The following is a 24,169-nucleotide window of genomic DNA, read 5'->3' on the forward strand; positions in this document are numbered from 1 at the left end:
TCATCCAGAGTTCGTCCTTTAGCCTTCCTTTCCTCATCATTGTCTTACTGCACACTCAGTCCATTACTTTGGAGTCCTTATTTTTACTCTAAAGTTAAGGCTTTGGTTCTGAAAATGGATATATTGTTAAGAGTTCTGCTTATGGACTGAATATTGTTATCATTACTAGTGAATCCATGAACTGAACTTTATCCCATTGCATGCTACGGCACTGCCATTGCTTTGGACTCGCACCATGAAGAATCTCATTGGAAAGATCTGCACTGTGGTGAACCGAAAGCAGGATGATGGAGCCACATATTCACACACTTCCACACCAAATCCGTTTAGGGAACATAAATGCCATTTATTGATCTATTATTTTTTAAGACCATAAATCTGTCAATTTTGAAAGACCAGCTTGAGCAATATAATAAGCTGCAACCCCTGCAGGGGGGTGAGATCCCATTATGACTGTGCAAAGCCATTTGCCTTGAATGAATCTCTACTATTTCCTTGGGAAATCCACTAAAGTTGGTTCCACACAGAGACCTTCTGATTTCTCTTCTTTTCTCTCTCACACACTGTTTTACACCCTTTACACTCCTTCTTCTCCTGCAGTCTCTGAAGAGGCACAAAATGGCAGCCTGCTGATTGTGTAAGGCACTTCAACATGATGTGGAAGGTGGGCTGGGTGGAGGAGTTGGGCTTCACGATCGACCAGCACCTTTGAAAATGTTGTACAAGGGGCGCCATTCATGAACATTTATCAAACAGCCATGAAAAGAAATTGTCTTCTCTGTCCTGTCAAATGTTTTACTCGTATGAAGTTAATTGACCACAAATATCTGTAATCTAATTAAAATAAGGAGGTGTAAGGGAGGTTCACTGCTGAGAAAATGTGCGGCCTTCTGATTGTCTTAGAAGTCTTGCCAGAAGCATCAGACTGGAAACTCAGAGCAGGGAATTCCTGATAGGCCCACACAAGCCATCTGCTTTTTGGACCTTCGTCTCTCATTATTGTGACGGCTTTGGGTGCAAACCCTCCCTGGATGGGACACAGTCCAATCAGTCACTCAACGCTTATTTGTTAGAGTGCCTTTCAGGTAGAGTAATATCACCAGGTGTCTCATAAGATAGATAGATAGATAGATAGATAGATAGATAGATAGATAGATAGATAGATAGATAGATATGAAAGGCACTGTTTGAGAGATAGACGAGAAAGGCACTATATAACAGTTAATAATAATAATAATAATAATAATAATAATAATAATAATAATAATAATAATAATAAAAAATATTTTAAATAGCACCTTTTCCATGTTCAGAGCACTTAGATAGAAACTTTATTAATCCCAAAAGAAATTGTAGAAGATTCTACACAAAATCTTTGGGCTGCCAGGTCAATCCCCAGGCTTGACCCAGAGCCAAGTCTCTTAACCTGAACATAATATGGAAGTTATGACACTGTAGATGGAAAGTGGCTATTTAAGGCGGTAAATACCACCTTAGAAGAATTTAGATAATACAAGAAGTGTATGTGGGGTTTAACAGACCCTGCCTCTTGATAGCCCCCCAGCCTTGACTCTCTAAGAAGACAAGAAAAAACTCCCCAAAAAAAATCCCTTATAGGGAAAAAATGGAAGAAACCTTGGGAAAAGCAGTTCCAAAAGAGACCCCTTTCCAGGTGGGTTGGGTGTGCAGTGGGTGTCAAAAAGAAAGGGGTCAATACAATACAATACAGTACAGAATCCTTACCACTTTTTAAATACATGGTTTTTAGGGAGCCCTCACCTGCCAGTGCTCACATTAATTGATACTGTATGTAGATTAGTTAGTATTCAGCGTCAATAAGGTGATTTTCACTCTGAATTATACTTTATAAAATGACATTATTTGGCTGCAGGTTCAAGCAGCACATACCTGAGTCCTTGCCATTACTCATACTGTAGAAATACAGAACCGCCTGAATTAGAAATGGAAAGTGCTGCATGTAGGGCACCATATGGGATTAGTAAAGTATCGATTTATCTATCTATCTATATGAAATCACAAAGCTAAAGATTCCATCCCCAAGTTTAACTCGCTTATTCATTTCCAGCACTTGCCAGAGGTCACACAGTAGAAATATGAAAACCCCGGCACTGCACCCGGTACTGCTACCCTCCTGGGATTCCTAATTCTGTGTACTCATTCAAATGTTCAGCTCCCACAGGCTTTGGCAAAATAAATCCGACTGTTGCTTTCCCGGTCACCCTCATGAAAGTGACGTGGCCGCTTCTTCTCCGAGGCTTTGAAAAACGTTCTGCTTAATTAAAGTGAGGCGCGCTGCGGCTCCCATCACACAGGAGAGCTGTACTTTCTTTATTTCTCCCCCTTTTTACTAAAGTTTGGCACTTTTTTTTCCAGCTGTCCAGTTCTCTTGAAAACCCCTGTACTTTGATGCGCTAAAGAGTCCTCTTAGTAATTTCTTTTTCTTAGCCTTTCTTCTTTCTTTTTTATACTCTTTTTTTGGGGAGGGGGACTTGAAAGCTTGTGGTTGCTAATTACTCTTGTCCAGCCTATAGGAAAATTAGTTTATCTTCCACATCAAAGCAAACGAGGCAAAGCATGGCTGATTAGAATGCAACAGTAAAATCGCCATACTTTCTATTCAGGCTCCCCTCTTTCTGTAAGAAACGGGCCCTGTGTCAAATATGTAGGTATTTCCCACGGCCAAGCGAGACGTTGTTTCAAACAGACGATGTAGCGCGGACAATGCTTCTTATAGAGACACCAAAGTTCTTTAGTTCAGCCATTGTGTAACAAAAAGACTGGTAACCTCTCAGCTAACATTTGATGAAACATCTAGATTTACATATTTCCCTAATTGCATTTTTTTCAATGCGAGTAAGTTTTATCTGACCAAAGTTAAATGCCTTCTTTATTCTGTTACCAAGGGCCAAATGGGCCGAAGTGCTGCAAGCAGATGAATGATGCTGTAAATAGTGAAGGAAAGAAAGAAAGACAGGGGAAAAAAGAGAGAGGGAAAAAAAGAACATGTAGAGCCCAATTTATTCTGATCTCAGACAGGCGCGTTTAAACACTTAGCGGAGGCGACAGGGACAGGGTCAGCGAGCGCACAAATTTGTCACTTTTGTTGAGCGGCTTTTAAAGTGGGAGCGCTTCGTAAAGCCGGCTCGGCACAACAAGGCCAGTTACAAATGCCAGGAAGGCACAAAAGGCAAATGCTTGCCTTATTATGATTTTTGTAGGAGCTGAAGCGTGCGAGCCTGCCCGAAAACTCCCGCACGCGTATACACACGCAGCGAAGGTACGGCGGCGAGTCCCGTTACATTATTGGGGTGGGGGTTAGAGAGCCCCTCCGTCTTTAACTTTAGCTCGTGGGCGTTGATTTCGCGCACGGAGGACTGGAATTCAGGAAAAAAAAAAATTCTTGTAAAACGGGAGCGTGAGAATGACAATATGGACGAGAGTAGAATTAGGAAGAACGGTTTGCAAAGTAACGAAAAAGAATAACTTGCCTTTCAGCAATTGTGCTATAAATGGAAAAAAAAAATAAAGCGTTTTTAAGAGTTTACTACTAGAGTAGATTGTGGGTGCTGCTACGATAATCAGAAAATATAAACTGGCCAGATCAACACAGAAAACTGCACTGTCATTCCAGATCAATAAGTTAATCAATAACAAAGTAAACACCTTAACAGCCCACATTCTGTAACAAATGACAAGGCACTTTCATTCATTCAGATCCCAGAACCTACTCCTTCAGGAACCAACCGTGGATTAAGTTTTACATGATTTAACTCTCATCTTGCTCAGCTACTGGCCATTATGCTGCAGATCCTTACCTGGCAACAACAAGTGGAAGGCAGGAACTAACCCTGGATGGGACACACTCTCATACTGGGCCAATTGAGTGGGAATGTTCATCCTAACCAGCATTTCGATGGAATGTGCCAGAAAACTGGATGAAATTCACTGGTGCAAAGAAAGAATGTGCAAACTCTACACAGATTGTGGAGCCAACACGTAATACAGTATATGAAATCAATCTCAAGGCTGTAGTAAATCACACTCTTAAAAATAAAGGGGGCCAACGTGGCTCTTTAGAGTGATGGCTTCCAACAGAACCATTCACATGAAAGTTCCAGGAAGAGCCTTTATTTATTTAGACCTGCAACAGGTTCCATAAATGGTCAGCAACTGACAAAAAACCTCCATCCATCCCGCTATATCCTAACTACAGGGTCATGGGAAGCCAATCCCAGCCAACACAGGGCACCAGGCAGGAAGCAAACCCCAGGATGGGCGCCAGACCACCGCAGGGCATGCACACACACACACACACACACACTAAGCACAATTTAGGATTACCAATGCCCCTAACCTGCATGTCTTTGGACTGTGGGAGGAAACTGGAGCACCCGAGCACGGGGAGAACATGCAAACTCCATGCAGGGCGGACCTGGGAAGCTAACCCGGGTCTCCTAACTGCAAGGCAGCAGCTCTAGCCACTGCGCCACCATGCCGCCCATCGACAAAACAGATTTGTGAAATACTAATGGGTCCTGATCTAAAAAGGACCCTCGCTGCATACAAATACACAGACTCAGTTTGGGTTTTCTTGATTTGATTATATCTTGCCAGGATAGCCTGCAACACTCTTGAGCATGGAAAAGGTGCTATATAAATTATTATTATTATCATTTATTATTAATAAAAGTAAAGGTGCCAGAGAAGTTCCTCTGAGCGATGCCACAGAGGAACCCCAATCCCTGTTAAGGTTGCAGAAAGACTCTTTATTTGATTTACAGTACATCAGGATACAGGCAGTAAATGACCATGAATAGATGGTAACAGATTTGTGAAATACAAATAAGTCGCCCTACTATAACACATTCTAACTCTCGATTTTCTTAATCTGTTAGTGTCCTGCTACTAAACATTAAAGATTTCTTTTCATTTTTATTTTCAACATATGATAAAACTTTCCAAAACACAAAAAAACAACCCACCATGAAATGGTGTGATAGTTCTTTCTACAAGGAACCACAGAACCCTGTAAAGAACCATAAAGTATCATTAAAGAACCATTATTTTGAAGAGTGTATACATTAAAGATTACAGTTTCATCCACCAATTCCAAACCTTTTCAAGGTCCAAAGAACCGATTTTACGCACAAAGAACACTTCACAAAATAAAATGGTTCTTTTTCAAACAAAGGTCCAATGAGTCACCACACAAACCAGTAAAGTGCCATTAAAGAAGAAGTGTTTTTTAAGAGAGCAGGCCTGGTAGTGTGTTGTAGATTTTAAATGGCTTTGGACTTTAAACCCTGAGACTGCATGGGTTCAAATCCCGTTACTGATATGTGACCCTGAACAAGTCACTTGACCTGCCTGTGCTCCAATTGGATAGCCAAAAGAAATGGAACCAATTGTATCATAGGTATTGTAAGTCGATTTGGATAAAGGTGTCACCCCATGTGTCATTTTCTCTACAGTAACACAGTGTTGGTCACAATGTCACTGATCATGTTTGCTACAACATTAGAACAATTGTGACAAGTTCAAGCCATTCTGCCCAACAAGCTCACCAATTCCATTCTTTTAATTCCAAAACAACACCAAGTCTAGTTTTGAAGGCCCCTGAAGTCTATCACATACTATATCATTTTCTAAAAGGTCACAAGGAGGGTTCTGCAGCCAATCCCAACTAGTTTAGGGCACAAAGAAGAAACAAACCCTGGACAGGGTGCCAGCACAGTGCGAATACACACTTCGGCCGACAAGCATATCTTTAAAAAGTGGGAAGATGCCCACACATACAGGGGAGAACATGCAAACTCCATGGAGGATGCGAACCGGAGTCTCCTGACTGCTGCGCTACGCCACCCACAGAGGGGTTTACACAGCAGTAGACACTTGCCTCGCTTCCGACTGTCACGTGTTCACCTTTATTTATATTGTTGATGGTGGTGCGTGCAAAACTGAATGACGTGCACTTTCCAATACCCCATATATATATATATATATATATATATATATATATATATATATATATATATGAATGAATGAATAACTTGTCATCCCACTTTGACCCTATAGCCTTAACGGTAAAACAGTAAGCGTTTGTTCACATCATCTAAATCGTGATCACATCCCAAACGCCTGGGCGCTAAATCTCAAATGCACGGGCAGGCAGTCTGCGCAATTAAAAGCTCATTAAAAGTTGCCCACTGGTCGCTCCTCGGTGAACTTTCTTGAAACGCCCCTCTAGAGCCCATCATAACGGGGAACAGAACGTCGCATTGGCCCGCGCCCTCTCCTCAAGTGCCGCGCCGCGTTCCAAGACGTAAGTTTACATTTATAAAAATGTGCAAGTCATTTCCTCTCGGTATGAATACTAATTGAGTCTTTCTCCCCTACAGCTAGTCCGGGACGTCTGGCTCAGCGCTTGCCTGACTCATGTAACTTTTTTTTTTAATTTCTCTCAGCGCAATTTGGACTTAAACGAAGGGACGTTGCCGATGTCCGTCTGTCGCGGTGAAGGGCAGCTCACTCGCAGAAGTGAATTTGATGCTAGTTTGTGTCTGCTATTCTTATTTACACTCAATTATGACAAATTACCAGTAAATCTTACATTTAGATCTTTTTTTTTTAAAGGCCCCACCGTGCAGCTGCCCATTTGGAAATGAAAGGTTGCCTTCTTTCACTCGAGCAAGGGACACAAAACGGCTATTGAGCGCGGCTTTTATTGCGCCTGCCAATGCCCAGCTGACTTTTAACAAACCAATCGAGTGGAATCACAATGAAGCTGCAACATTTCATGCCGGCGCTGTTCTTTCTCGTTAGAGCAAAGCTGTTAATTAGGAGTCGGAGAATGCGGTCCTGCCAAGTCGCTTTTCACTAATTATGCATTGCCCGTTTCAGCGCCAGAAAGAGAATAAACCCCGGAACAAAACTCTTGTTTGTCACACCAGTGTTTAGCGGGCCGGCTTTATGTCTTTTAAATCTCTCTGATCTTTAAAAAAAAATAAATAAATAAAAGGCAAGAGTAATGCGTGACGGATCTTTTTCAAGGCGCTTTTCCAATATTAGTTTTTCTGACTGGCTTTTAAAGATCGATATGCCTAATAAGGCTGTACCCCTTATGACATCGTTGGAAAACTTCTTTCCCAGCTCCATTTTTTTTTCTTTTCCCACTATTGTTTCTGTTTTTCTTCAACTGTTCAAAATGAACAGTTTTAATGGCGTAATCTAATACCGCACAGGACGAAGGCCACGCAACATGAAAAAAAAATACAGCTACAGAATTTTTTTTTTTCACATAGTAAGGTGAAACACTACACACATAAGGGAGGGAGAAAGAGAAAAGCGAGGCTCTATACAGCATTAATGGTCCACATAAAAAAGCTTTATCTAATAGCCCTAAGCCAATCAGAGGGAAAGAGAAGAAAAATGGGCCACCGCTCCACAAAGTAGCAGCATGAAAGCAGTACCTTTAATCTCCGGTCAAACTTAAAAGCGCTAAATAAAGTCATGAAGTTCAGGCCGCTGGGAATTAGTGAAGCTCCCTGGCATTCCCAGCAAGTGTTTCTTTTTTTTTTTTTTTTTTTTTTTCCTCCTCCAGCTGGATGTACAAATCATTCGAGGATCCATTAATCCTGCCAAAGGATGGTAGAAAGAAACGGATTGTTGATTTAAGGCTAATGAACTAAACCGACTTCTAAGACAACCTGCCGAGATCTTCAAACTGTAAAACAAACGCAATCAGAGCCTTCAGTCATTTGGGGGGCCCCAAAAGTAAACAGCGCTAAAGCATCTGCCAGGCCAGACATGACAGGAGGTGGCAGTCACCTGTTGTACCGCGCCTAATCAGGTCACTCCGCTCGCGACCACTCCCGACACGTCACCAGAAAAGTGTCGCCACAGTCCGTCCGTCAAGTTTAGCAGCAAGCAAACCGGAGCTTTAAACGGGAAAAGTGTAGAAAGGCAAGGATCGAAGTTAGGTACTTTTGATTTGCCCATTAAAGGATAAAAGGCAGAAACGAGAGGACAATTATTATATGATCGATTCATTCAATATGGAATCCCTCCCGAGCGAAGTTGTATCCCCGTAATGTGGACCGAAAAGCAGCATTACCGTATGCTATATACCGTAAAATTAGGGTTAAATTAACCCTTCGCTGTTATTAGAGTATATATGGAGCTGAACCACTGCAATCGTACGCTTAAAGTGTTAACACTATTTCACTGCGAATCTTCCTGAACTCGTACTAGGTAACAGGATCGCAGCCCGTCCCAACAGCAAATGCACAAGGAAGAAACAAACTCGCGACGGAACACCAACGTTATAAATGGTCTGTCTATGCATCCGTTTATTGTATCTCCGTTAACCACTTTCTGGAGAGGAGAAGCAGATAAGGCAAGAGGACACCGAGGAAGACTACTTTGAGGTGGTCGCCAAACGGGTATTGTCCACCCCACCATCCATCCATCCATCCTCTTAACCCTCTAATAAAAGGCAGGGTCGCGTGGCAGCCGCAGCCTATCCGAGGAATCATAGGGATCAAGGCAGGAACAGCACCTGGAAAGGGTGTCAGACCATGGAGGGAGAACACACACACACACACACACTTGTACACTTTTTCCATCGAAGTCTGATCCTGCACTCTTAAAAACCCTAGTTCTTTAATGACATTTCATGGTTCTTTAAGGGGTTTAGTAGTTCATAGAACCATTGCTTGACAGATAATCATTTCATCTTGAGACAGGTTCTTTGTATATAAAGCTGATTCTTTGTGCAGTGAAAAACTTTCTAATATGTAAAAAAAAATTAAATCTTTAATGTATGATAGGTCACTTAAGAGGACACCAAAAGATGAAGAAAATCTGGTCTAGTCTGTGTAGTCCTTTTAAAATCATCATCCATTTGGTATCTCACAAATCCTTTACCGTCTGTTGCTGCTTATTCATGGTGTCTGCTACTTACTGTATCTTTATAAATGAAAGTTCATTCTGGAACTTTTTTCTGGATGGGTCTTTTGGGCCTTTTTAAAAAATGGGGGTACTTCAGAGATCTGAGTGCAATGTGAATCTATACAGCATCTCCTCATCACATACAGTAATTATTTCTCTGAGGACAGGATTTTATGTCTCCAGGTTTGATCAAGTCCCCACCTTATTGGTGTGCATTCTGGTCAAAAGACCCCAATGTAATAGAATAATTAGAACACGCTGGAGCCAAATGTTGCAGTGACAATTCAGCTAATAAGCATTTTTGAGGATTGTGGGAGAAAACTGGAGCTCCTTTAGGAAACCTTTACAAACACTGGGAGAACATGTAGACTCCACAAAGGGCACACCCAGAATGCAAACCCCAATTTTCTTAAACTGTGAGGCAGCAGTGCCACCCACCATATTATATTATATTATATTATATTATATTATATTATATTATATTATATTATATTATATTATATTATATTATATTATATTATATTATATTATATTATAGCAAATTTCAAAGTGTTAAACTGATGCAATTCATTTGCAGTGTCTGCATTTGTTGTTTGGGTAATCTCTGGTTTTGCCTGTTCAGTTGATTGTCAGTTCTAGGTTGCCCTAAGCCAGGTTGGCCCTGCTAAGAATTGATGCCCTGACTAAAGCTGATTTCCTACCTTTTGCCCATTGCTGCTGGAATAGGCTCCAAGAGCACATGAATTGAAGGTTTGCTTCTACAGTAAGATCAGTAGTGTTAATTAGCCCTTCACTGTGTATATTATAATTTTAATGATCATAAGCAGAGCGGCTTGGTAGTTAGCGCTACTGGATCCTAGATAAACTTAAATTAAGGAAATAATGTGGTTCTTTGGAGCAATACCATAGGGGGAATCATTTTTGCTTCACAAAAGAACATCCAGGATGTTCCAGAAAGAACCAATTTATTTACTGCAACAAGTTCCATAAAAACCATGAATAGCTAGATTTGTGAAACACAAACAGTTTCCTGATTGCTGCATACAATCACACAGGCTGAGTTCAGGTTTTCTTGACCTGCCTGTATTATAGTTGGCCTACTGCACATTAACCATTTGTGTTTAGTCCACATATTAGGTGCCTTTTCAAAGTCAAAGAACCAGCTTCATATGCAAAAAAACCCTTTGCAGGATTAAAACGGGTCTTTGACAAGCAGTTGTTCTACCTCACCACCCAGTAAAATGCCATCACAGAACCAGTATTTTCAAGGGCGTAGCATCGACTGCATGACATACAAGTTCTAAGCAAGACCACAGTGGCTTTATTTGAGTACACCTGTTGCTTCCTCATACCCCAGACTTGTGTCTCCAGTTAACACCCGACTGCACAGGAGTGCGCTCAGGAGTGGGCTCTACGGTGATTTGTTCAAGGCAAGTTTCTTTCCATGAATTAAAAGGTAAAAAAAATGACTGGATGTGGTTTTTTTTTTTCAGAATGTTGTAAAAGAAATGTATGAGATAGAGCGCCACAAGAGGGCGCATACTGGACGAGAAAGCGTCGAGGACTGCTCTTGTATACACACAGGGCAAGCGCTACAAAAAATTACATTGAGTAGCTTTGAGAAGAATAGGAAGTTATGTTACAATGATAAAATATCGCGATGTATAATATGTAACGCTCCATTTCTCAAATATTCTAAATTCATGTTTTCTTTTTTATTTTTAAAGTACATATTTTAGAGTTAATGTAAAAGAAAATAGACTCAAACAACAACACTAATAATAATAATAATAATAATTAATTCACTTTTATGCACGACAGTTTTTCCAATTTTATTCACTTCCCCCCATAACGTGTTAATTTCTCCCTTGAACAACAAAGAACACCGATAATCAGTATGCATTGGAAAATGATCCGTTAAACTTAGGAAGCGCCAGCCTATTCAACGTTTTCTAACACGTGACAGAGTTATGGGTGTGCTGGCTTATTTTAATCATTCCGATCTGTTACACTTAGCTCACTAATGGCACTTTGCATGGCTACGCAGGGATGCAGCGTGGAAATCAGCGAGCTAAAAGCACGACGCCTTAATGAACCTGTGCTCCACGTCTCATTTACAGAACCGTTCTTTTAGTTATCTATTAAAGAAATGGAGTGCTCAAAATGTCTGTAATCAGCCATGAGCTACGCAAAGAAGTTTGCGTATCTGTCTGTCTGTAAGATTGACAAATGGATTACCAGAAGCATGAGTATACTATAGTCTATCTATTTCATATGGTGCCTTTATCTATCTATCTATCTATCTATCTATCGTGTAGTGCATTTCAGTTCAGGTATAGTTATAAAACAACAAGTATTAAATCCTTTGGTCATTCTGTATGCCATTAAATTAATGCAGAACAGCAGATTAGATAGATAGATAGATAGATAGATAGATAGATAGATAGATAGATAGATAGATAGATAGATAGATAAATTATTATTATTATTATTATTATTATTATTATTATTATTATTATTATTATTATTATTATTATTATTATTATTATTATTATTGTTGTTGTTGTATAACAACTTGTCCATGCCTGAAGCACTTAGACTGAAACTTTATTAATTACAAAGGAAATTGCTGAAGATTCTATGGAACATTTTTAGGATGCCAGTTCAATCTCCAGTCTTGAATTCCTGCGACCCAGACCCAGTCTCTTATCCTGTAGAAATATAGAAGCTATGGCATTATCCTATTTAAGGTTGTATATACCATCTTAGAAGAATTTAGTTGATTCCTCACAACAATTTAAATTTGTGATTTTTAGCGACTCAACTTACCCACCAGGGCTCACATTGTTTTTTAACGCATGTAAAAAAGTGCCATTAGCTAGTATTCAGTATCAATGAGCTGAGGTTCACTCTAGATAGATATGAAAGGGCACTATATGAGATAGATGGACAGATAGAAATGAACAGTTACTATATGAGATAGATAGATAGATAGATAGATAGATAGATAGATAGATATGCAAAGGCACTATATGAGATAGATAGACTGCTAGCACCTGCTGCTTTCCTTTGTTACATTTGGGAGCAACAGATGAATACAAAGTGACCTGCAGTAATCTGCTGTCAATGATCCAATCCAAACTTTTAGTGCAATGGTAGTTTTTAAATCTTCTATCACGTCCATTACTTAAGTGCTGTTCATTGAAAACATTTTTTTTTTTTTTTTGCGACTTTGCGTCTCAAGACAACAATAAAAGCTTTAAGATGACGCTCAGTTCAGATAACACCTGCTGCCTTGGCACTGCCCAGAAGTAAAGCAGCTTTAGTCGTATAATTACATACTTCAGATCCAGGAATTTACACAGCTTTGATTTTCACTGACGTATGCCTTCTATATTTCAAAGCCAGCGTACAAAAAAGTTATTATGCTCACTGGTGGAAATTGTGCTGGATGTGTATTAAAGGGTTTACTGAAAACAAGTGTGGGAAAAAAAGTGAAATGGTAGGCAGTGCTGAAGTCTTGGGCTGCCAGTGAAGGCGCGCGTTCTGTCCATTACCAAGTGTCTGCCTGTTTGAGAGCCGGGCCTGTGCAGTTTTGTTTCTTCAAAAGGTGAATGCTTCGCTGCTGTGCAATATTATCGCCATCAAAAGGATCAAACGTGAAGCGCACAAAGTGTGGAAGCGGCCATCACAGCTGGCACCCCCTGTTCTCACTTCTGTGCGTGCACGCGTTCTCTGCTAGAGGCTCCTTGACTTGGGAAGGCCAATTGTCCTGCCTTCTGCATATAATGAAGGACATTGTGCATTGCCTGGACCCCTGATCCCTTTTTATATTGTCCAAGCACAGAGCCGTATGGTTTGCCTGTCAATCTGTCTGTCATGTGAACCGGAGAGATTGTGCTGAAAACAGCAATTAGCATATTAATTTTATTATTTCTCTTTCTTATGTAAAGTCCCCTTATGAATAAATGTCGGCCATTGATTCACAACAGTAGACTTATATTTATATTGCTGTGAGGAGCAATATGAAGGAATTCCAGGGACACACAAAGGAATCTGACCATATGGCGACTTCCTCTCATTTTGCATAAAGGCACAGAGAGAATTTTTTTTTTTTTTATAACATATTTCATGCTTGATTCTTTACAACATTCAGAATGGCATAATGCTATTGAATATCGTTAAAATAAATTTGGAAAGTGGGGCACATTTAGTAAGAAACAATATTAATGTAAAAACCATGCAGCTTTCAAGGACACTGTGCTTCCACTAAAATGAACTGCACAAAAGCAATCTGTGTGTTACATTGTGACTTTGTCTAGTGAACCCCGTCCCAAATTTAGAGCTTACAGTCCAATGGCTTATATGTACTTTGAGCACTGGGAGGAAAGTCAAGGGACATGTGTTGCTCAGTCATGACGATCACCTTTTTCTTTTGTTGTGCCCCTCTATAGTGAAAATGCATTATCAATCCAGGGCTATTGTGCAACCTTTCACACTCACTTTTTAACAATCTAACCCCATGCAAGTTCAGCCCCTTACTCAGGGTCACCTCGTCTGTCAGAGCCACCGAACCAGTGCCCGTAGTGTTAAAAGGCCTATGCCTTACCAGTGGGCCAGTGCCACTTAGAGCACCAAGGCATTCTCCCCTGATGAGGTCTTCTTTATCTAAAGTGAGACACTGGTGTGGATACATACTTTATTTTCACTTTGATCAAATTAACAAAGTAAATTAAATAAGAGATGGTCCGCTTTAAAGTAAGACTTGGAAAGGCACAGGGAGTTGGTATATTTCTTCATGAAGGATATCATCCAAAATTGAACTCATTAATGTTTTTACTACATGACGTCTTATGTGCACACATAACAGCATTTTTAAGTCAATCTGTGTACAGCATTATTTTCAATATAAATAATTCAATATATATATTGCTGTCCATCATATATATGCATGCACTAAATTGAAGTTTACTGCCAACCAATATAGTTGGAAGGAATTTCTATTACTGTTACATAAACACTTATAAGAAAAGTAAATACTGCTATTGTCATTTTATATATATATATATATATATATATATATATATATATATATATATATAGGTGGATTGGCGATTCTAAATTGGCCCTAGTGTGTGCTTGGTGTGTTTGTGTGTGGCTCCGGCAGACCCCCGTGACCCTGTGTTCGGATTCAGTGGGTTAGACAATGGATGGATGGATATATATATATATATATATATATGCAATACTTAAATTTGAAATGATTACAGTCCATTAATATTACTTTTTTGGTAATGATAGAAAAATAAATAATCCGACTAAACTGATGTAAAGGAGGGTTTGAATGTATTAATGACCTGGCAGGACTGAAGTTAATATGACAGACCGACAGTGCCAGGGAAATATGTCCCCCCAGGTATGGCATCACTCCAAGATTGGACTCCTGCAGAGCTGTATGAGAAATTTATTTGGATAGAGGAAGGCCCTGTCTGGGACTGCTCTAGGGGGCAACCACCATGCCCTGAATTATGTGAGCCTGAAGTGCTTCTGAGTTACTGGCAGTACTCTCCAGTCTCTCCTAATCGGTCCTCTGAGCTGGAGTTGGGAGGGTCACCTCGACGGGAGGAGGAGAAGAAAAGCTAACTTGATTGGGAAGAAAATAATGGCTGTTTTGTGAAGGTGATTTCAAAACTAAGGAGTGCTATTAAATCATAGGCCTGGTCTCAGCAGACCTGGTCTGAACAGTTGTGTTCTGGCCTTGGAGTGCAAGGCTGCTAATGTGCTGTAATGCCATAAATTGTAGTGAGCAGCCCAAGGTCTCAGTGTACGTCAATATTTTTCACACTAAATACTTTGCAATTTCTTCACCATATACTTTCTGCATGCACTTATGGTGGGCACCTCTCATTATCATACTGACTCAAAGCAAAGACTGCCAAGAATTATTTTTCATTAAAGGGGGATGAGTACAGGGAGAATATCACCGTTCATCAATTCTATAAGTAGAAAAACAAACCCTGTTCCCTTTCTGGCTCATGCTATAGAGGTTTAAGCCCCTGTCCATTAACTGTATATTGGAGTGTGTCTACTTTTGCCCACTAACACAAAATGCAGAAGCACAGAGACGGTCCGCCGTGTTAATCACACCTCACTCTGTCCACACTTTTGCCCTGTTAGTCTCAGGGCTTTGCATAAAACTCAAATCTTCTGACCCCAAGCTCTTTAGACCATTGGGAGTTACCCCAATAGCTATTAGTGATTGGTGCCTTCTCCCTGTTCCTTAGGTCTATGGAAGGCAGCAGGGGTGTCTAAAATAGGTTGTTTTTTCCAAAAGCAGTCATGATTCTTTAAGTGTGGTGGAATCAGAGGCCAATAGAGGGCACTGAAATCCGTTATTTTTGTTGCATCCAAACCTGAATGTATTATCAAAAAAATAAAAAATAAAGCACATGTAGAGGAGGGTGCATGGGTATGCATATTTTTATATGCAAAATGCTTTTCTGAGGAGACCACCTAAAACTGCCTACACAGGGGGGATAACAGTTCTACATTGAACCAATAATTGTTAGCATAACTTACCTTCCTCTACCTCCAAGGCGTATGGGACCCTTACCCAAAATCATGTATCCATAACCTTGGCCTGATAACCAGAAGTTATCATGGTGTAGCTAGACATTGCAAATGGGGCCTGACAAGAAGAATGCAGACAAAAAAGAATGAAAGAAGGAGGGAGGGGGAAATTAATTGAATGTGTGGTAAACGGGTCAGCTGCTCCCACATTCTGAGCCCACGATCCCACCTGGTGAGCGCACTGCTGCACATTTTGGAAAGATTTGTCTCAAAATGGGTGTTAATTTCATACAGTGGTTGTGAAAGTGATTATTATTTTTATTATTATTCTGCAGTGGGCTGGCGCCCTGCCCACGGTTTGTTTCCTGCCTTGCACCCTGTGTTGGCTGGGATTGGCTCCAGCAGATCCCCGTGACCCTTTAGTTAGGATATAGCAGGTTGGATAATGGATGGATGGATGGATTACTATTATTATTGTTGCTGTTATTGTTATTTTTTTTTGGGGGGGGGGTGGCATCTAATGGCATATCCTTGCGATATTTATGCACCTCCAACCTATTCAATATGTCTGCCCTTAGTTATTGCACCCTTAGCACTCCCAATGACACCTGTAGGCTTCAAGCTGTGTGTTGTTTTCTAGGTGTTTCCTTATTATTACAGATGAATTCTGCCTTCCCTGTTTACAAAATGTCCTTAATTTGATTGCACTCCATTATGTTTATGGGTTGGGCTGGTATGGGGAGCTGCTCTGTTACAGCATTCACTATATATTATTTCATGTGTCGGCAGGTTGTCTTTGCTCAGGCAAAACTTGATCCACAGCACAACCCTACTGGAATGCAAACTCGGTCCCACAATCTGCTTGTATTGAAAAAAAACCAACCATCTCAGTCAGTTGAGCAAAAGTTGATGTCCACTAGCTCCACTGCCTAGTCACTCTTCATGTCTCTTCTTCAAAATGGGGCCATTTCACTTGAGCTATGCTTCAAATGTTTATAAGTACATACGTTCATTTGATGCATCTGTAGAGGGCATCCAATACATTCTCACTTCCATCCATTTTTCTTAACCTTATTTTCAGTGCAGGCTTATGAAAAATACTAAGTCTACCACAGGTGCATTGGGCACATCAGGAACTCAGTGCTTTAGCAGTCAAGGAGGAATAGCATTGCAATCTAGAAGGCAGCCAGTGCATGCAGGAACAGGATTTAAGAAAGGCATCCAATATATATAGCACCCTTCACACCAACTACTGCTACAAAGCATTCTATCAGTTCATAAAGATCAGCATGGCATACTATAAGGACACCCAAAAGAAGAACATCAGAAATCTGACAAATGAGAGGAGACCATTCTGTCCATCAAGCCTGTTACTTTAGCTAATAGCTAAGCTCTCCCAATGTCTCATTAAGATTCTTCTTAAAGGTTGTCAAGTTTTCTGCTTCAATTACACATCTAGGTAGTTTATTCCAGCGTCCAACAACTCATTCTATAAATAAGTGCTTCTAGGCCCCTTTTTAAATACACAAAATATATAGTAAAAGACTTCAGCAGTCTTTGTATTGTGCCTTTTACACTGAGTAGGACCAAAAAGTGGCTCACCAATCATATAAATACATGCCACACAAAAGAAGGTCACCAATGGAGAAAAAAACATAAACTGTTACTTTATGTAATGCGTTTCAGAGTGAATAATATCAAATAGCACTTTACTTGTCAATGTAAAAAAGTAACTCACAGAAATAATTCACAATAAAATGAATAAAACAAGTAACTTTCATAAAGAGTACTCTTGTAAAGAACTTTACTGAGCAATTACACAGGAATAAAGGAATGAACAAAAAGAAAGAGTCCATCAGTTGTATATACCACGACTTTGAATGTGATTACTGGAATAACCCATAAAAAATATATCTCACTGTTTAAGCGGGTCAAGAATATTACACAACACAAATGAATAAAGCAATGACTTTCAATCTTTAATTGATATATTACATCTCATAATGAGTACTCTTGTAAAGTGTTTTATAAAACAATCAAGAATATAAAAAGGATTAAACAAAAACAAAGAGTCCATCAGTTGTTTGTATTATGACTTTGAATGTTTTTACTATCAAAAGGCAATTCAGCAATTAATGAAAAATTGTGTCTCATTATTAATGACAGTCAATAATATTAGACAATAAAATACACACAAAACAAAGACACTCATGCTTTGATGTAGTGCCTTTTATATTAACGTCTGCTATTGGTACTCCTTGCATTGAACAGCTTGTTAATCAAAGAACATATCACATGTCACAACAGTCAATAATAATATACCATAATAAAAATGAAACATCAGTCTCTACAGTATATAATAGTGCCTTTCATTGTTAATTACTGCAGTACTATCAAAAGATAATAACCCGTGAATAAAAAGCATAATATTGCTCAATAAAAAGAACAAAACGAATATTCCTGTTTCGCGGATTCAAAATCTAGTTTGACTTTATCGGTGTGGCGTTTGCATGACCTCCTCGTGTGTGCATTTTTTCGCCACATTGCTGCTGGCTCTCGTGATATAGTGGACGTTTATGCAGATTTCCTCCCACATTTCGCGCGGAGTCTCGTGTGTCATTAGCCTTCTGTGTAGTTTTTCACCTGCATTCACGCAGCTTAGGTCCCTTTTGTGTGTGAGTGAGTGTGTGCAAGAGTGGGCCCTGAGTAGGACTGCTGGACTGCCTCATGCCCGCACCTTATGCCCCGCCCCCTTAAAGTAGCTCTATAGAATGAATGAAGAGTTACGCACACACACACACACTCACACTCACGGGCAAGTCTCACGTTTGACGTGTCTCCGGGGGTTTTCAATCATGAATCTGGACAAACACGTGCAGGACACGGTCTTAGGATATTTATACTGTAAATATGAAAAAACCTGTCCGAGAGGAGTCCGCGCGTACAAATCCATCGATTTATTTTAAGAGCCCGCTTATTCTGTTTCAAAATCTCTGGGATGCGAAACTCGTCCTCGTGGCATCTGACGCGAGACATGAAGCCTTTCTCGGTATTGTCAAAGATTTTTCTTTACTTGCTTATTATTAATGCGCTCATCATATGAAGGGGAAAACAACTCATTTTAAGCAAGCGAATGCCTTTTGCACGATTTTAAACTTCGACATCGTCTGACAGTGGCGCCTACACGTGTGGTGTGCGCTGCAACTTGAACTGAAAAGTAGAACGTTGACTCGAGTCTGACAAGATCTTTCCCTAATCCATTGTTACGTTAATCCGCTCTCGCTCGTTATTTCTTTGTATATTTTTGAATTAATAAATGTGCTATCAATATATTTGACATAAAAAATGTACTGAGGTATAGTGGAAACTCTGCTCTCAACTTGCGTGTGAGTTGGAAAGCAAGAAAAACTCTGACTAGCAGAGCGGCTTCACGCTAAAACAACACTGGGAAATAAGCCTCTCAAAAAGTTTCCAAAGCCCTCTGCTTAAAGCCTCAGTGTTTACAAAAAGACCGTGAACTGGCAATTATTTTTGGATACAGTTGTCTTAATGCATGAAATGCAGTGTATCAGCCAGCTGTGGCCGAGTGCCCGAACCACGTTACTGCATGGTTTGTGGCATATTTTGGACAGGACGCTCCAAAAACAGCCAGCCCATAATGCGTAACACGTGCGGAGCCGCAGAGTGTAATGTGTTTAGCGCAAACTGCCTGGGCACACACTGGTACGGCTCTTGGGCAAAGAGCAATGAGCTGGTGGGCTCGGTGCTTCCAAGCTTCCCGACGAGCCCGCATTTAGACGATGCTGGCTAAAATATTGTCACCCTCGCACTAGCGAAGAGCAAGTGCCAAGATTAGCTTCCACACAAGCTGCTATTTCTATTTTGGTCAGCTGCTAAATTTCAAGGTACCCTGTAGAATTTCCGTTGACTCAATAATAATAATAATAATAATAATAATAATAATAATAATAACGACAATCATGATGAATACACTGCTTAGTCCGATATGGGAACATGTAACACAAATGAAGAGAATAAGCGTGCCAGTGCAGTTAAAAAACACTTTTCTATGCCACACGATTGCAATCAAATGCTCTTTAAAGCAACAGTTAATTAAACGAGCCAATAACCGGTCAGGTAATGTCGAGACAAATACGAAGCGTCCTATTTGGAAGATGCAGTTACTGTCAGTCGGGAGTGTGCATTTTTGTAAACCTAATATACAAGGCTGTGATTTTTTCGGTGTTTACAAACACTTCTCAGTTAAGAGCTGTGCACTTTAACTTCTCTTGGATAAACTTTTAAACTGATTTTTACATGGTAATACAGTTTACGTGGACGGTGTCTTTGCTACTTTTTGTGTGCGACACATTCTTGTCATCTAAAATGGTTAAGACCATTCGCAGAGTCAAATCTTATCACACATGCACACATAAATTCGGATTTCTTTGCAGCTTGGTGACATGGCGGCACACACACCGACACACACGAGCACAAGAATTTCGCTTGTATAAGGAGCCATGTCCTCCGCAACTATTGTAAAATGTCTTGCCGAGTTACGCGTCCATGGTGGTGAAAACTAAAGCGTCCATTCAACTATTAAACTCCTGCACGAACAGAGTGTTTGCAGTTAAAATAAAAAAACAAAGTCGCCAATAATCAATGCAAGAAGCTGCTCAAAGTCCAGACACCATAATGACCAGAAGTTGTTAACAAAACACCCAGCTGTTAAGATCCGAGGTGCGTTCAGGCTGCACGCAGATGTGAACATCGACAGGAGCTCTCGAGCACACGCACACATAGAAACACACACATGGACACGCGGGATGACTTACAGGTAGGACGTAAAGACGCTCAGGTTGGCGGGTAGCGTTGTGAGCCCCAGGTCCGAGCAGTCCACCCGCAGGCGCATACCATCTTCTTCGCACTGGCATCGCGGTGGGCAGTCTCGATGCTGCTGGGCTCTCACCGCGGCCACTAGCCGCAAGAGGATCAGTAGGCTCGTCAAAAACAACGCTGGGACAGGATGCCCCATCTGCGGCGATTAAGAAGGTTGATTTGGAATAGACGATTTCAGAAAGTGCGGCGCTGAGAACTCCTCTCGTCCTGATTCTGCGTTTCCTCTAGACTTTAGTGCTCATTCCCGGTCGGGACGAAGCAGTGGACGCTAGAGCAGCTGGGACTCCGCATGTGTGTAACATTCCAGCGCTCACTGCTTTTTAAACACTCTTGTCCGCATACCGCGCTCAGTGACGTCACGCCGTGCCATTCAAAAAGCTCGTCGAAGGTGACGCGAGGAGAAGCGAGGCGAGGCAAACAAGCCAGCCGGCGAGCAACACGCGCAGCTCCAGAGGCACTTGGCGGACCTCTCGGTTTACCTGCTGCTGCGTTCCCACAGGCAGCTGGGACCGGCTTGTCTGGAAGTGGAGCTAATCCCAGTAACTGTTTGCATCTGTTCCGAAAGAGAGTAAATAAACAAATCGAAGAACCAAACAAAGTATGGATGAAAAGGGAAGAAAGATTGAACAAGTAGTGCACGGGGGATAGTTAGACACGTAGATGTGAAAGCAACTATACAAAAGATAGATTAATGGATGATAAGCAGTTACATATGAAAAGAAATAGATAGATGGATAGATCATATTGGTGCGCATTATTTAAGAAATTGGAGATGATAGCTGAGCATATGTATTAATATTCATCATAAATAATCTCGTATTATTGCTTGTATCGTGGAGGTTTGAATTGCATTTTTAGTGATTTTGTTACAGATTCTTTTGATGGCAGCCACTGTGGATGGCGGTGCATAAAATCAAAAGTGATTGATTCAGTACAGTTCCTAAGAAAGACGTCGGCCTTGTCATCAAGGTGTCTAAACACTAAGTGTTCATAATGGTCACTGTATAACTAAAGATCGTCAGGTCTTACCAAGCAAGCGGGCAAGGAGAATCGCTGTTTTCGGTGATATTTTTACAGCAGCACATGTTAAATTATGAGTGTTTCTCAAAACCCTTAGTAAATGAAGTAGCATGTTCAATTCTTACTGAATGGTTTATGCTTTGGACATTAAACCCTAAGATTATGGGTTCAAATCCCACTACAAGCAAGTCACGCCACCTGCCTGTGCTTCAAATAGAAAAATAAACGAAATGTAACCGATTGTATCGCAAATGCTGTAAGTCTATTATAATAAAGGCATCAGCCTTGTTGGTTAAGAAGTGTTAGCAGACTCCTGTTCAATGAATTTCTATCAACCTGATACTGCATGTATTAGCTGTAAGATTTTATAATCTAGGAATTGTAATTTACTTGTATTTTGTTCTGAGCTCTTAACTTGTGGTGATCAATCTTTTGCCCTTGTCCTGTAACACTTGTTCACAAACAGTTCACCAGATTCAACGTTACTCGATTATGTTGACCTCTTTGGATTAAAACTGTCTTCTAAGCAAATGTAAAAACTAAATTTATATGCTCATCCATTTCCTCATGAAGAGCTAAATGCTTCAGGAGCTTGTTAACTCTTGCGCCAAAATAGTGACAGACTGGTCACCAGTAAGAGTATATTAAATTTACTACCTGATCCGCACTGGCTGCCCAATCTCTTAAACAGCCACTTATCAAGCGAGTAGGAAGACATACTTTGCTAACCCTGTCCCTCATGTTGCCTAAAATGGAGCATCACAAGTAGACTGAAAATAATTGATTGACAGCACCTTTGACATTAGTCCTGCGATGGAATGAAATACATTTGTGAAAGGTATTATGACATATACATACTGAATATATTTAATAGCCAATTAAGCCAAAGTGTAAGTCGAAAAGAAATGACAACTGAGTTGTTCACTGAGGGAAGTGGCAGTGATATCAAGAAAATGAAGCACAAGTTCTCTCTTCACAGTTACACATGTGGACACCACATGGACAGTCTGGAGGCAGTTTGTCCATTATTTGTGTATGTACAGTATGAATTTATAGAATCTGTTATTTCCCTACTATTTGAAAATGAACATGAGAAAATAAATTCCAAAATATACACATGTATTTCTCCAATATGGAATATTTTGAAAACATAATGGGCGGTCGGAAAACTGAGAGTACACCTTATGAGAGGGATTTAGGAGACATAGTGGACACTAAGCTATCGACTTCCCGACAGTGTTCAGAAGCCGTTAAAAAGTCTAATAGAAAGTCAGGTTATACAGCAAGGTGTGTGGAGTACAAGTCACAGGAGGTTCTGCTCAACTTTTATAATTCACTGGTGAGGCCTCATCTGGAGTACTGGGTGCAGTTTTGGTCTCCAGGCTACATAAAGGACATAGCAGTGCTAGAAAAGGTCCAGAGAAGAGCGACTAGGCTGATTCCAGGGCTACAGGGGATGAATTATGAGGAAAGATTAAAAGAGCTGAGCCTTTACAGTTTAAGTAAACGAAGATTAAGAGGTGACATGATTGAAGTGTTTAAAATTATGAAGGAAATTAGTACAGTGGATCAAGACTGTGATTTTAAAATGAGTTCATCAAGAACACGGGGACACAGTTGGAAACTTAAGGGTAAATTTCGCACAAACATTAGAAAGTTTTTCTTTACACAAAGAATGATAGACACTTGGAATAAGTTACCAAGTAGTGTGGTAGACAGTAAGACGTTAGGGACTTTCAAAACTCGACTTGATGTTATTTTAGAAGAAATAAGTGGATAGGACTGGCGAGCTTTGTTGGGCTAAATGGTCTGTTCTCGTCTAGAGTGTTCTAATGTTCTATTTTCAATGTAATGCACGTTATGAAATGCAAACCTATGAACAAAATAATAGTGATGTAAAAATGACCATGATGATGACCTGCCATTAAATTCTCTATTAACTAACCACTGGAACTTTGAAATTTCCATCCCTTGGTCGTCTTCTTTATTAGGATATGCCTGGTCTAAATGCAAAGTGCATCAGCACTGCGCACACAACCCTCACTGGTTAAAATCTGATGCCACCCTCTGCCTTATCGAGACAGCTATGTTTGCTCCTCCATACACAGAGATTCCATTCAGCAGGTTGCAAGTCTCGTGATATGCTGTGGCTGCCATTGGAGGTCAGTAAACAGGTTAGCACAGCTCCACTCTCACCCAGTGGCCATTAACCATGACTCTCACTGTTTCTTGTCACGCTGCCGAATTGGCCCAAATGAATACATTGTAACGCATATGCTGCATACGTTGTAATGGAATCTTCACTGCTTCAAAATTGCATTCCTAAAATAAAGGTGCCAGAGTGGTTCTTCAGAGTGGTGCCATAGGGAAGCCATTTTTGGATGCCAATAGACACATCCTTATGAAGGATCTGGAAAGAACCTTTATCTGTGTATATATATCTGTAACAGGTACCATTAAAAACCATGAGTAATAGATACTGTAAGTTATTGGTGAAATACCAGTGGGGTCCTGATTTAAATGGACTCTTGCTGCATACAATCAAAAAGACTCTGTTTAGATTTTCTCATTCTGCTTGGTCGCCTACTATACATTAACAATTCCTGTTTTTTTCCACAATTAAGAAAAAAAATTCAAAGTTCAACTGCCAAATTTCATAGCAAAGAACCCTTTCTTGAAAGAAATGCTTACCTGTGAAGCAAGAGTTCAA

At 40.3% G+C, this 24,169-nt stretch overlaps 1 protein-coding gene across 1 annotated transcript in view; it reads right to left on the reverse strand.

The window, feature by feature from the left end:
• The window catches only part of LOC120534382 (leucine-rich repeat-containing G-protein coupled receptor 5-like), a 214,445-nt gene extending 193,703 nt beyond the window's left edge, over positions 1–20,742 (reverse strand). The window contains exon 1 of the mRNA XM_039761931.1: positions 20,376–20,742. Within this exon, the coding sequence (XP_039617865.1) occupies positions 20,376–20,575 (200 nt within the window). The 5' untranslated portion in view covers positions 20,576–20,742. The remainder of the gene's footprint in view (positions 1–20,375) is intronic.
• Between the last annotated feature and the right edge of the window lie 3,427 nt (positions 20,743–24,169).

The sequence above is a fragment of the Polypterus senegalus genome, chromosome 8 (genome assembly GCF_016835505.1).
Source record: "Polypterus senegalus isolate Bchr_013 chromosome 8, ASM1683550v1, whole genome shotgun sequence".
NCBI lineage: Eukaryota > Metazoa > Chordata > Cladistia > Polypteriformes > Polypteridae > Polypterus > Polypterus senegalus.